Genomic DNA, 13,710 nt, shown 5'->3' on the forward strand with positions numbered 1-13,710 from the left:
GTTGATATCTAAGTACCCGATCATATTGGGTTTATTTTCCTTTGGTAATTGATTTATCTGGAAAATCAAAAGACCTAACAGCATTCATTTGATTGGCTCCAAATTAAGAATGAAAATATATACACAACTCAAATTAAAAATAGTATTCCAAATATGTATCTGCTGCTGTAATCTGCATTCTCTTATTAAACACAAAGAAAGCATCAACATAAATTCAAGTTCCCCGAACAAGCAAATAGTTCAAACCTATGAAGGTCCTAAAAAGAGAGTGTTTTACGTGTACAAACCAAATTTCAGATAGATGAGATCTATGTTACTGTAAAAGTTGCATCAACGGCCAGAAGATATCTAATCTGTGGAAGCCTCTTGGAACCTGTTTGCACAGAGAAATGTATTCACGAAAAAAATCTTTTCCATTGTCATTTGAGGTTTAGATCAAAGTATAATTTGACATGTGAAAGGCAATTAAGCTACATACCTCGACAATGAAGCGTGCCCATGTGCTTCCTAGGTGATTCTCCATCCCACCTTTTAATATAGTCAATTCCAAACGACGAATTACCTCAGCAATATCCAGGAAGTTTCCATGATCACCGCATAGCATCTGTCAGTTGAAAATATTGTTATCATACTAAAAAGCCAATGCCTGTCCAGTGAGCAGTGGAGGTATAGTACTTGATCAGTAATACTGACTGTAAATAAACTTATCCAGACCTCAATTAGCATGGTCCCGGGAAATTCAAGATCTTCAACTATTATGGGGCATAGTTGTTGCTCGCTTCCCAGATCGTAAGCCCAGCTTGCCCCATTCTGTTGACCGTCATTTCTGTTAGCAGATTTCCGGTTCTTTCCTTGAGCTGCCTGAATATTGGTTTTTGATATTAATTTTCACGTGCAAAGCTCTGTAACTTCTTAACTCTAAATAGAAAATAATATATAATTAATTTCAAAATTAAAAGTTCTTATCTAATGCAAGGGTTAAATGTTTTTACCTCTTGATGAATTACTTGTCTCAGCTTATCAGCCTGATCAGTAACGCTTCTCAAGAACATCATGTGCTGTATGGTTCTATCTAAAAGACCGTCAATGCTACACTGAATATATGAAATACAGAATTTTAAGAAATAAGGAAAGAGAACATGTTATGCAAGGAAAGAAAGATAATAATTTAATATCACTGATAATAATTACCAACCAAGTCTAACCCTTAAGGACTCTCACCTTTACACCATCTGGAACCAAATCACGCAATTCTTTGAGACGATCCTGGATCAGTTGCCTGTCCCGTGGCCTAGCCTTTTGATTCTCGGCAGCTTTGGATCTTCGTTTGCTGTCATTGGATAGTTTTGACCCCTTTCTAGGATGTGTGCGAGGACGCCCTTTTTTCTGATTCTCTTCTCCGGTCAATTCACTTGTCATAGTCTGAAAGGAAGAAGCTGATGGTGAAGCAATACCACTGGCTTTTTTAACTCTATCCATAACCGAAAATGTCACACAGCTTTGTGGCTCTGCATCATTTACAACCAAGGTGCTTTCAGATTGACATTGTTGCTTAGGAAAAGCAGGTTGCAATGTGGCTGTAGATGACTTGATATTGCTAAAACTACTTGATATGTTCTTATCCAAGCTAAAATCTACACCGCCAAGTACAAACTCTAACATATGATCATTATCATCTTTCAGTAAAGGACCACTTGTTTCCAAGACAGCTGGCTCAGTGTAACTATTGAAATTACCGCTGCTTGTCAAATTTGAGAAGTTGTAATCTTCCTCTGCTAAAATAGGGCTATCCCGTGAGGATATACTGTGGGGTCCCATTTTTGTTGGACCAAGTGCTTTGTGAAGTTCACAGTCTTTTGGAAAGCTGAAGAGAGTGCCAAAATTATCAGCATCCTTGTCGAATGGTGACTGTGTGGTAAAAACCCTGTCCGAACTAGATTGTGAATTTGTAGCAAATTCTCCAAGTGCACCCATATTGCCGTTGAAGGGGTGAAATTGTTCTGGGACACTAGGAAACTCAAAGAATCTATTCTCCACGTCTGTTGTGTTGGAATTAAGTTGCTGATAAAGTGGTACACAGCCTTCAGATCCTTCCGTTGAATAGATCGTTAGGACACTAGCATCATTGCCAATATAATTGGTTGAAATTTTCAGCATATCTTCCAGATGTATTTCTCCTGAAATATCTTCGCTTTTTGATTGTGTGATTAGATTTGTTGTCGAGGCCACGTGTAGTTGCCTGATATTGGAAATCTCATTAGAATGTTCAGATTTTATATGATTCACGGTACGGTCTGACATTATATTGTCCACCAGAGGACACATTATTGATGATGCTGAATAAACAGGCAATTGCATATTCTCTGAGATAAGGCCAAAACGCCCCACAAGTTGTTGAAAATCAAAAAATATATTTTTGACATTTGCAACTACTGCCTGATCCTCAGCAATCTGAACGAAAAGAAAAGTGTGCAACACGGGTGAACATACAATAGCCATAGAAAATTAGTCAAAATAACTGTAGAGGTACAGAAATGATTTGTTATATAGGTATCAGGCAAAATAATCTTAACACGCACCATGTTAAGTGAACCGAGTTGTAGCACTCCATGTGGAACCACAGGCACCAGTAGAACAGTCTACATATTATTTTCATGAAATTTAATAAGTTAACTTTAAATGGAAAAAATCAGCTAATGCTAACTATTAAAATGCTTCCAATTTATCTGGTATTTTAGTCTAGCATTATTTAATTACCTTGATACCTGCTGCAAATTGAAATACCCAACTGTCTGGACACTGCCAAGTATATTAGTTTGTTCAGTTTGTGAACAGTATAAAAAGGTAATATTTCTTTGTGAACCTTATTAGATGTCAATAATTTACCTGGGGTTTGAAGCTTAATGCACCAATTGACATACCATCAGCAGAAGCCCAGCAGTAATTTCCGCTATGTGCCACCTCACCAACAATACTGCATAAAATTAAACTTTTGTAGTAAGATGCATGACCTACAATGTTCTTGTTTTTCCATGAATATTATGCACTGACAAGTGATTGTCATTAATTTATACTAACTACAAGAAGGCAGAAACGTCAATACTGTCACTATCTCAAAAGATAGAATGCTTCTAATCCCTACATAAGCAGCCAATCAAATTTGGGTGGAGCTGATAGATATCAGCTTCGAATAGAAATTCATTGTGTAGATCATCACAAACCTCATATCCTATTATATAAGTATTGACTAGGCTCGTATTTTCGTAAAATTTAACTACAAAAATACTGAAGATGTACATCTTGTAGAAGAAATGTTAATAGTTATCACAATTTTTAATTTGTGCCAAAAAACAAACCATGCCAAATAAAATCAAATTACACCAAATAAATGTTGAAACTAGCCTTCATAATAAGCAACACAATCATTTCAGGTGACCACACTTTTGCAAATGAATTCCAGGAAGCCTATGCATTAAATACACGGCCCCTCCCTCTATATATCCACTGTTACTAAATCTAGCTTCTTTGTCACCTTTCTGGATTTAATCTCGTGATCCAAGCGCCAGCACAAACCTACCATCAACATAACACACCTTTTGGCAAAACTTTCAGGTTCAGGTCCACTATACGTTATGATCTTAGGAGATCTCATCTCCGAAAGCTAGCTACTAGAAAGGGAGAACCAATATATAATACTAGCCTTGCATAGACCAACCACTAAATAAAATGCCTCCAGGAAACCCTCTCAGATTGAAGTGTGTTGTGTGTTATGATCTTAAGGGAGCTCATCTCTAAAAGCTCATGACTACAATAGGACTGACAACTCCTTTGGCCGGAGATCAATATATACTGTCATTTAGTATTAAATGCTGTGGTACATTGTATACGCTTAAATAGAATATTGACCAAAGAAGCATCCAACTGAAAACAAGACAACACAAACTTACCCATCAGCCAAAGTATGCTGAGCACTTGACATGTAAGCCAAAGCTAGTTCCACGGGATCTGTACACGTATATTCATTGTTGAATTTGGATTCGTCTTCGTGTGAAGAATATCTGTGTGACCCATTACAGCGAATATTATCTAAAATGCCTTCCACGGAATTTCTCTGTTGTGGAGTTTGACAGTAGACTTCTTCTAATGTCAGGTGCCTGAAATGTCAGGGATTTTCTTTTAATGGATATGTACATGTAGTATAATCTAGTGATTAGAATATGATGATAAAGTCAAAAAACTTAGGTTCCCGATAAATAAAATGAGCAGTCATATGATGTTTTACCTTAATCAATTATAATATCCTTATCATTTTTTTCGGTGCAAGCTGTACGGACTATAGGGATTTCAAACTAATGTGGTCCTCGAAAACAAAACTGTATATATCTAATTTAGAATTACTATCTTAAATCATAATAAAGCCTTATCTTTAAAAAATCACAAATGGAAGTGGCATGAATTTATTATATCAAAAGCATGTTTACTATATTTTGCAAAGCACTGAATATCAAATGTCAGGAGTTAGCCATCGGATAGAACTCTAAATATTACTATATCTTGGATTAGATGGATACCAATCAGATGCCTTTGGAAGAGATTGAAAGACGCAACATCAGCATGGTATGAAAACGGTGAATCTGTCTTATTACTTCATTGCGATATTCAAATATAAGCTTGATTAGATACCCTTGAAATTGAAACAATATTAAAATTAACAATATATTTTCTTTTCTAGAAAATCGAATTAACTTCTGAGCTTTGCGTAGTTTGTTAGAAGCATCTCCTACAATGTGTTCACTTAATCAGCAAGGTACTCCATCAAGTACAACAGATGGAAGTGATGCTTACATCACATTAGTTACTATGACCATTGTCAGTTCTTATGTACATTGATGGCCTACAAATTTCAACATCACGCAAGCAACTATGCTTGTATAGTGCAGTAAATTTACATGATTGAAAATAGGGAGTGAATTTCCGCGCATATATTGCTTTGGTTACTTTTCCAAATTAAATTTAACGTTTTCAGCTCAACTGCAGAAGCTGGTGCCCGGAACTGCTATATAAATTCTCTTTGAAGCCTCAAAGACCAAAGTATCCATTCTATAGAACTGAAGAAGTGATACTACTCATATGAGGTTCATGCTCTATAGAACAGAAGGTCAAATTCCTCATCCGGCTATATTGTCACACAGTAACAGCTGATTTTAAATAACTTTTACAAAGGTAGATTTGATGCAGAAAGGGAAAAGGAGAATCTTTTGATGTTACAATCAAATATCATTCGGATAGCAGAGGGAATCTAATTTGTGGCACCATCAGATGCTCAAGTCAACTATATAAAGATGCTAGAGGACGCGGATGATAATAAAGATGTCAACAACAGTTATTCCCAAGGTTCGGAATTTTTTCAAGTAGGAAGATTTATAGTTAAAAATGAACTCATCCTAAAAACAAAAAAAAAACAAGAAACGCAAAGGGGACTAAAGGATCTCAATCGTAAAGGATTACAAATCTAAGAACGATACATAACACACACACAGATATAGCAATTTACAAAAGAATGCAAGTTACTACATCTTAGATGGTAATACAAAAATTATGCAATCAAAATTCTTGAATACTAATTATGACTGTTGTAAAAATTGGCCGACTCGGACGAGTGCTCGAAAGTACTAACTAGCAATCAAGCTTATTACAGATCTCAGAAGAAACTTACATTTGGTTATGCTGCTGAAACTTCCAAAAGAGTGCATACTTCCAAGGAGAATTGTAGCAAAAGCTCTGCAACAACTGCCTCAATGCTGAACTCTCCATTCTTTTAAAACTTTTTCAAGGAGAACTGTAGCAAATTCTTTTAAAACTTCTAAAAATTATAAAGCTTGCAACCCAATTAAACTCTAACAATCTAAACTAACTTGCACGGTATGAACCTCTCCCTGCTTGTTTGATCCTCAAACCAGCTCTCTTTTTTATTGGTGGCCCAGTTGAAATAAACCTCATTTCTAAAAACCCCTTTCTCTTTAGCCCTCAAGAACAACAATTCACCACTATATGTATAAAAACTATACAAACAAACACTTATGAGTATGACCCAGATTCAACAACAACAAAAAGATTTAATCTTTGTGAGTTCTTCATGAATCATACACAAAATACTTGATGGGCTTTCAAGAAAAATGAAATCTTGAAATTACCATATAAAAATCAAGAAAATTTGTTAAGGTTAAAAAGATCAAATTCATGAGCTTCCTGCTTCCATATCTTATAAAGATCAACTCAAATCTAGCTCATTTGATCAAGAAACACAAAAAGATCAAAACTTTATCACTTTGACAATTGAAAAAAGTTGCAATTGTTGAAAAAATTAGTGGAGTAGAGAATGTAATGGTTTATAGGAGTGAGGGGGTGGGGAGTAGTGTAATAATTATTTAGTTTATTTTGTCGGATTTGAAAATGTACAAAGGTGGATTTAATTGAGATGAGAAAGAGGCAGAACAAGTGAGATACCGGGCCCACTAACAACCTCAGTTGACAAAACCAAACACCCAATCATATTTTTCAGACAAAAAGAGTTTTATTAAAGTCATTTCTTCACACTCCCTTTGTATATTTAGTTTTTCACACAATTTATTTATATATTCACAATATATTGATATATTGATTTTATCAATTATCACTTAATTTCTCACAAATTTTTCTGAATATGTTTTTCTGAGTTAACATTCAATTCCTGTTATAAATAAAAAAATTGTAATATCACCATAATTTAAAATGTAAAATTAATTTAAAACGAATTGGTTAAGTATATTCCTATACATTTAACTGAATATTAGGGGTCAAAAAATATTATTCATTCATTTAAATTACTATTATAAACTATTGTACAATTATGAAGATTGTATTATTACTTATATAGAGTGATTGTGTTATATGATAGTATAACACAATAAGTACAATGCAATTAGTAAAATATATTTTGGTTATAAGATGTTGAAATAACTTTATTTTCAGTGTTAGGTTAATGGTGAAATATGTTGGAGGATAGAATGTGTCCAGTGCATAAAAAGGTCACCGACCCTGAAAATAGGTAAAATGGGCAGGATAATGCAGGATATTATGTATTTTTGACAATATTCATTTTTTTAAGCAATGGTTTCAAGTTTAATCTGACTTTATTTATATTACTTAAAATTTTAAATGGGTTAAATATCATTTGAAAAATATTAATTTATTCAAAATAAAATTAAATAAGCTAAACAAACTCTTCTTGTAATAACTCTTGCTTGTAATAGTGTCAACCCCATTTTCATATCTATCTAGGGTTCCCGTCACCTCTTTCATTCTCGGTCCGCAATCTACAATCATTTTTAACTGATTAATCCACATTTGTTTTTCATGCTCTATTCTATTTTTCAGTTAAAAAAAATCAAATAAACATATTTTTTGAATTGTATCGGTTCGTATTTGGTCGAGATCTTGTTGTTACATTTTTATAAATGCTATTAGTTGGTTACCCATCTTTTTTATGTTAATATATTTTATTTTAAGTATGTGTGTACCGGTGTTGGTTTTGTTTTGAATATTTATATAATCTTTTGGGAGATTTGAAAATCTTGCATTGAAACTGGGTGTAAATATAACAACAGTTTTGTTTTTTTACAACAAAAAGTTTATCTATAGTTTGGAGCATTTACTCCCCGGATTATAGTTGATGTAACTAAAATATTTAAATACGGGACTATATATAGTAATCATGTAGTCATGTAAAGATCAACTGTATGTGAAGGTTAATTAATTGTGATGTTGTTTGAGGAATGCATAAGTTGTATTGTTGAAAAAAGTTATTATAATCATTTTAAAAAGAATTATAATAAAACTTATTCAAAATTTTGTTTGTCAAAATAAATTGGTTGAATTTTGCTATACAATTATGCATTTCTTAAGATAGTAGGGAAAAATTCTCATAACTGAGTTTTGATATTATGTTAAATAACCAATCATATTAAAATCTTAATATGATAGAGATATATCATGATCCATCCATAAACTGAGTTCTTACACTCTTTTAACATAATTATCATTACAGATATATTATGATCCATCATATGAGTATATCATTGCGTGGTCCTATTAGAATACCTAATTGGTGTAGTTCCGATAAAAAAATAAAATAACACTAGCTTGATGATTAATGATTAAGAATCCCAAGCCACTTAAATATAGAAATAGCTAATAGCACAAAATGTATGAGACTACATTTATAGATACATATCCAGAATTATGGAAAAAAAATAATTTCTGATTATTTTTTTGCTTAAACTCTTTTTAACCGTGCCCAAGTCTTATCTATTTCTCTTAACACATATTATTAATGAATCTTAACACATACTATTATGCACATAATTAAGTTGTCAATGTCTAATTAGGGTAAAGACGTTATTGTGTTTTGATTTTCGGGAATAAAATAATTGTTTAGAAATAGTTTTACTAAATGAAAAGATCTACGAATGCGAAAATTGTTAAATATATGATCCTATTGGGGTCTTCCTCTAACACCTTAAGGTTTTAGATGAACTGGTTACTCAACATGGTATCAGAGTTTAGGCTGGCGGGATAACTAAGATTCGATTCTCAGCCACCGCTAACGCTAACATTCTCACAATTTATTGTAGATACTAAAGGCATATGATCAAAAAATAACTTAATATTCTTAATAGAAAATTCTAATATGACTTGATACATGAATGTGATTTGATCGCCAACAAAATTGTTGTTTTATAAATAATATAATTAAATGAAAATATCAAGATTTAATTTTCTACAAATATTAAATTTTAGAAAAAATAATTAATTTGTTTGTCAAAAATCCTTGCACACTTAAAAGTAGTTTAATGTCATTAACCAAGAAATTTGTTAAAGATGATGACTCGAAATGATTCTTCTTGTTGGGCACAATATAATATGACTGTATGCTAGTATTATTCTAAATTATTTAGTATATAATTCAAATATTGTCTATGTAAATGCGAATGCTTACAAAGGAATACCATAATTTTTAGCAGTGTTACAATTGATTTATTTAAAAATCAATATCTGCCACGAGGGTTTTCAGTTTGAAATGTGAAAGATCAACATCATGTAACAGCACCAAACTAAAGTCAATGCATATATACTACTCCCTCCGTCCCTCCCAAATGTTTACATTTGGGTGGGGCGCGGAGTTTAAGAAAAATGATAAAGTAGTGGAGAAAAGTTGAAAAAATGAGTAAAGTAGTGGGACCGATTAATATTATATGTATAAAGTGGTTATAGTGGAGGAAAATAGTGGATGTAGTTAATTTAAAAATTATAAAAACTTTACTATTTTTGGAAAGTTTTGAAATGTAAACAATTGGATGGGACATCCCAAAAAGGAAAGTGTAAACAAATGGGAGGGACAGAGGGAGTACTATGTAACAATTAATAAATATATCAGAAAGAAGACTAAATGTAATTTTAAATAACAGGGAAAGCGATGGCAAGAAGATGGATCCAATGCATGTAATTATGATAAATACATTAATAAATAGTTGCTACTATTTTTAACTTCAACCCTTCAAGAACTTCAATGGAGAACAGCTTAAAGGATGCACAAAAGGTTCAAAAGTAAGGAGAAAATACCATAATTAGAAATATTTATAATGATTAATGACTAAATACATGAACTACTAATTGCATGAAGCGAAGGGCTATTTAGTAGGCCTACCTATTTAGACTTGTAAAATAAGTCTGGACTACTTTAAAAATACATTTTTAGACCATTTTTGTGTAAAACTCTTCTCAAAAACTTACACCATTTTGATATCACACCAAAATATATCAAATTTGATATCACCCTAAATTTATAAATTTTTTCTATGGGATATTCCCATTACCCTTTACTTCTTTACTAAAAACAAATTTGTTTCATTTATATACCACTATTTTATTACTTTAACTTTACTTTTATACTTTAATAAGAAAATAATTCATATAGCACAAGAATGATGTAAAATTTAATATTATGGATTTGAGTTGAATTTGAAAATATTATAATTTTTATACTATCTCGGTGTAAAAATAACACCAAAATAATGTAATGAGTTGGATATGCTGTTACAAAAAGTTTTTTTTTTGAGAAGGATCCTTTCTATACCCATTTTTTTTTAGAAAAAAAAATCATTTTGATTATTAATAAAAATGTTATAAAATTTAAAATGAAAGAATTTCATTTTGGTAACAAAAAGGATTGGTATGTTTTGAACCAGATAGTCAGATATATGGTATGTTTAGTTTTTATTTTGGTTATTTTTTACTAAGTTAATAGGTATTTCTAAAATAAATCTGTAAAATTAATACTTTTGAAAACTAAAGTATGAGTAAATTTTCGAAGACCGAAAAAATACATGTATACGTTATTTATGATTTTTTTTAAATTATCAATTTTATTTTACTGATTCAAATAGTACTACTCCGCCTGGATCCGTCCTAACTATGCATGAAAAGCCGCATAAACGTATCGTGTATGTAGACATGAATCATTGAGTGAAAAACTGAAAAACTCTTAATTTGTGTTTAAAATGCTAACAACGATGTTTAAAAATATAATTGACATTTTACCGGCATTTGTTTGAACATCCGATTGAGTGATAGGCACGGCTATTTTTTTAAAAAAACAAAAAAAAACAGTCAAGCGATTTGACATTGTTTATATGCCATTAATGTCATATAAATTAATACCGACATAATTAGGTGATTGATAAACTTAGAAATAAATGAGGTTTTAACATCCGGACATTAGTTAGTATCCTCCCTACTCCCTCCCATTAATTTTTATACGTGCATTATTTATACGTATTTTGAAAATTTTATAAAGCATAGTTTTATAATATTTTTAAAAAAAGATTTTTTGAAAAAAAAATTAAATATGAAATTTTTATTAAAAAAAAAAATTTTAAAAAAAATATTGTGAAGTTATAATTTAAAAAAATATTAAAAAACATGTAAATTTTAATAGGACAGAGAGAGTAATTCAAAAGAAACTATTATACACATGTTAAATCAATCGAGATCAAAGCATGTCAACATTGTGTTACAGTTAAACATACATTGTGATTTTGCTTTAACACTGAGGACTGTGACTAGAAAACTTCCAAACTAGTTTTTGTCTTTTCCAAGCTTTCATCTTTTAATTCTAATCTTATAATCCCTCCTCCACTAGATGTTTACCTTATTATTAGGTAAGCATTTCGAGCCTTCCATAAATTATAGTTTTATAATATTTTTTTTAAATTTTTTTTTAAATAAAAGTTTAAACATAAAATTTTTATTAAAAAAAAATTTTAAAAAAATATTATGAAACTGTACATTAAACGAGTATTGAAAAATATGCCGAAAAGTAATTTAACAATTCAGGACGGAGGGAGTAATGATTTAGAATAATTATGGTAATCTTTTTTTATTAAATTTCATGAGTTTATAACACTGCGTAAACTAAATGATCAAAGTTCCGTGGTTCAAGTAGGAATGTAGGATTGTATTCTTCACGAAAATCTATATCAAAAATATATATTTTTTATAAAACTATTTGCTATTTTACTAACTCCCGAAAAAAATTGTAAAAATATTATTCTATTTTAAAAATATTTATAAAAATACGATATTAAATAATAAGTTACAGTTATTCTGAATTGTACAACTGATTTAAATTATATTTGGTATTATATTATATGTTGTATTTTCAGTTATAAATTATTTTACAAATATACTTACAAATTTGCCGAATGTATTTTCGTAAACATTTTTTAAAATTTAAGTTGTAGATGTGATTGCAAAATGGTATAAAAGTTGCAGAACATATTTTTACAAATATTTTTAAAAAATGAGTATTTTTGTAAAAAATTGTAAAACTTAATATTTATGAAAAAAATCCTATTTTTTTGCTATGTGCCCTTAGAAAAATTATTTTACTATATGCCTCTTAGAAAAATCATTTACTGTATTATTAAAACAACAATTTCTGTTAAACTTTTGGTATATATATTAACCCCTTGCTCGTAAAATATAGCTCCCGCTAAAATTTTGACACGAAGAGGAGGGACTTTGGCATGAAAGATCAGAAAGAATCTAAATCGGACGGTAAAGCCACCGACAAAATAATGAGAACTTATACGGAGTATGTTGGTCCGGCGGCATACTCATGTCAGTTTTTCCCACGTGTGTAGGCCCCTGGACAGTGGACCCTCCTTTTTTTTTCCACCTCCCACTTTTTACTTTTTATCTCACACAGCCACATTTTTATTTTTTTTAACACACCTTTTTTTAATACGTGATATGTGAACAGTTAATTAGATGCCCAAATTCTATGTTCAAGTTTCAACGTTTCAGGCTCTCAGGCTGAGAGTCTCAGCTTTTATATATGTATACTTGTTCATGCACTCATGCACATGTTTTTCTAATTATAATTTCATACAGAGATGTTAAATATTTGGTACTTGTGATATAATTGTAATATTTGGATTGTGTCTTTTCAAAAATATCTCAAACTATTTTAATTTTTTAAAGAGTGGAATATATTTTATGTACCTATATTATGTGTATCGGATTACTTGAGATATTGAATTTTAATAACACTTATTTTATATTTATGTATCCGAAAGATTTTTGCAATATGTGCATTTTTGTCGGTTTATCCTGACGTTGTTACTTTTATAAAGGGAAAACAAGTCATTTCTTAATTATAAGCGGAACCCATAAATTGATTAACGGTTTTCAATCATTACGGTCAAGTTTCGACGTGACCCACATTAATTTAGAGAAAAAAAATCAACAAAATTACACAAATTAACTTGTACAATGCCTATAACATAATTATTACACAAATTATTAGTTATAAACTGTTAGGAGTTGTTCCACATCGTTTGTGAGAGGGGTAGTTTGCTAGAATATAAGCAGCCAGACAACTCCAATTAGTACGAGGCTTTTTGGGAGGTGCCCAAAAACAAACCCGTGCGGGCTCGGCCCAAAACGGACAATATCATACTAATGTGGAGTTAGGCCTGCTCAGCAAGCCCAACAAATGGTGTTGCAGAGCGCATGAATAGAACCTTGAATGAGAGGGCCAAGAGTATGAGATTACATGCATGGTTGCCAAAGATATTTTGGGCTGATGCAGTTAGCACAACTGCGTATCTCATAAATAGAGGACCTTCAAGTCCTTTGGGGTTCAAGATTCCTGAAGAAGAGTGGCAGGAAAAAGAGGTAAATCTTTCACACTTGCGAGTTTTTGGTTGTGTTTCTTATGTGTGTGTTAAAGATTCCGACAGGGACAAGCTTGATCTGAAAGCAAAGAAGTGTATCTTTATTGGTTATGGCTCAGATGATATGGGTTACCGTTTTTGGGATGAACTGACTAAGAAGGTCGTTAGAAGTAGAGATGTTACTTTTAATGAGAATGCAGTGTATAAGGATAAGCTTGTAGTCGATTCTGAGTTTACGAGGAAGCAGTTCTTGAAGATATTACAGAAACAGATCTTGCAGGAAATAGTGGGAGTTCGGAATATGTTGATGACAGGGTTCCAGTAACTCCACGGACTGAGGTAAGAAAATCTAGCAGAAGTGTGAGGCCACCACAAAGATATTCTCCTTCAGCATATTATATGTTATTGACCGAGGACGGGGAGCCTCAGTGTT

The 13,710-nt window shown here is 31.6% G+C and overlaps 1 protein-coding gene across 2 annotated transcripts; it reads right to left on the minus strand.

Annotated features, from left to right (window-relative positions):
• Positions 1–103: 103 nt before the first annotated feature.
• On the minus strand, positions 104–6,432 carry LOC141689721 (transcription factor LHW-like). Of its 2 annotated transcripts, XM_074494079.1 has the most exons (10): positions 5,717–6,427; positions 3,948–4,154; positions 2,887–2,974; positions 2,758–2,799; positions 2,580–2,639; positions 1,222–2,451; positions 993–1,094; positions 715–861; positions 479–604; positions 104–373 (listed from the first exon to the last, which is right to left on the minus strand). In XM_074494079.1, the coding sequence occupies exons 1-10, from the start codon at positions 5,812–5,814 to the stop codon at positions 314–316; spliced, it is 2,160 nt and encodes a 719-aa protein (XP_074350180.1). In that variant the 5' UTR covers positions 5,815–6,427; the 3' UTR covers positions 104–313. The 2 variants fall into 2 exon arrangements, with proteins under 2 accessions (XP_074350180.1, XP_074350181.1); XM_074494080.1 differs by lacking the exons at positions 104–373; positions 479–604 and having other exon boundaries at positions 783–918; positions 5,717–6,432.
• Positions 6,433–13,710: the final 7,278 nt, after the last annotated feature.

This window comes from Apium graveolens, chromosome 10 (genome assembly GCF_009905375.1).
Source record: "Apium graveolens cultivar Ventura chromosome 10, ASM990537v1, whole genome shotgun sequence".
In the NCBI taxonomy this organism is placed as follows: Eukaryota; Viridiplantae; Streptophyta; class Magnoliopsida; order Apiales; family Apiaceae; genus Apium; species Apium graveolens.

Coding starts and splice junctions, on each gene's coding strand:
- LOC141689721 (XM_074494079.1), bottom strand. CDS start 5,814: ATGGAGAGTTCAGCATTGAGGCAGTTGTTGCAGAGCTTTTGCTACAAT. Junction 862..992: donor GACAAGTAATTCATCAAGAG/GTAAAAACATTT, acceptor ACCAATATTCAG/GCAGCTCAAGGAAAGAACCG. Junction 605..714: donor CCGGGACCATGCTAATTGAG/GTCTGGATAAGT, acceptor TTCAACTGACAG/ATGCTATGCGGTGATCATGG.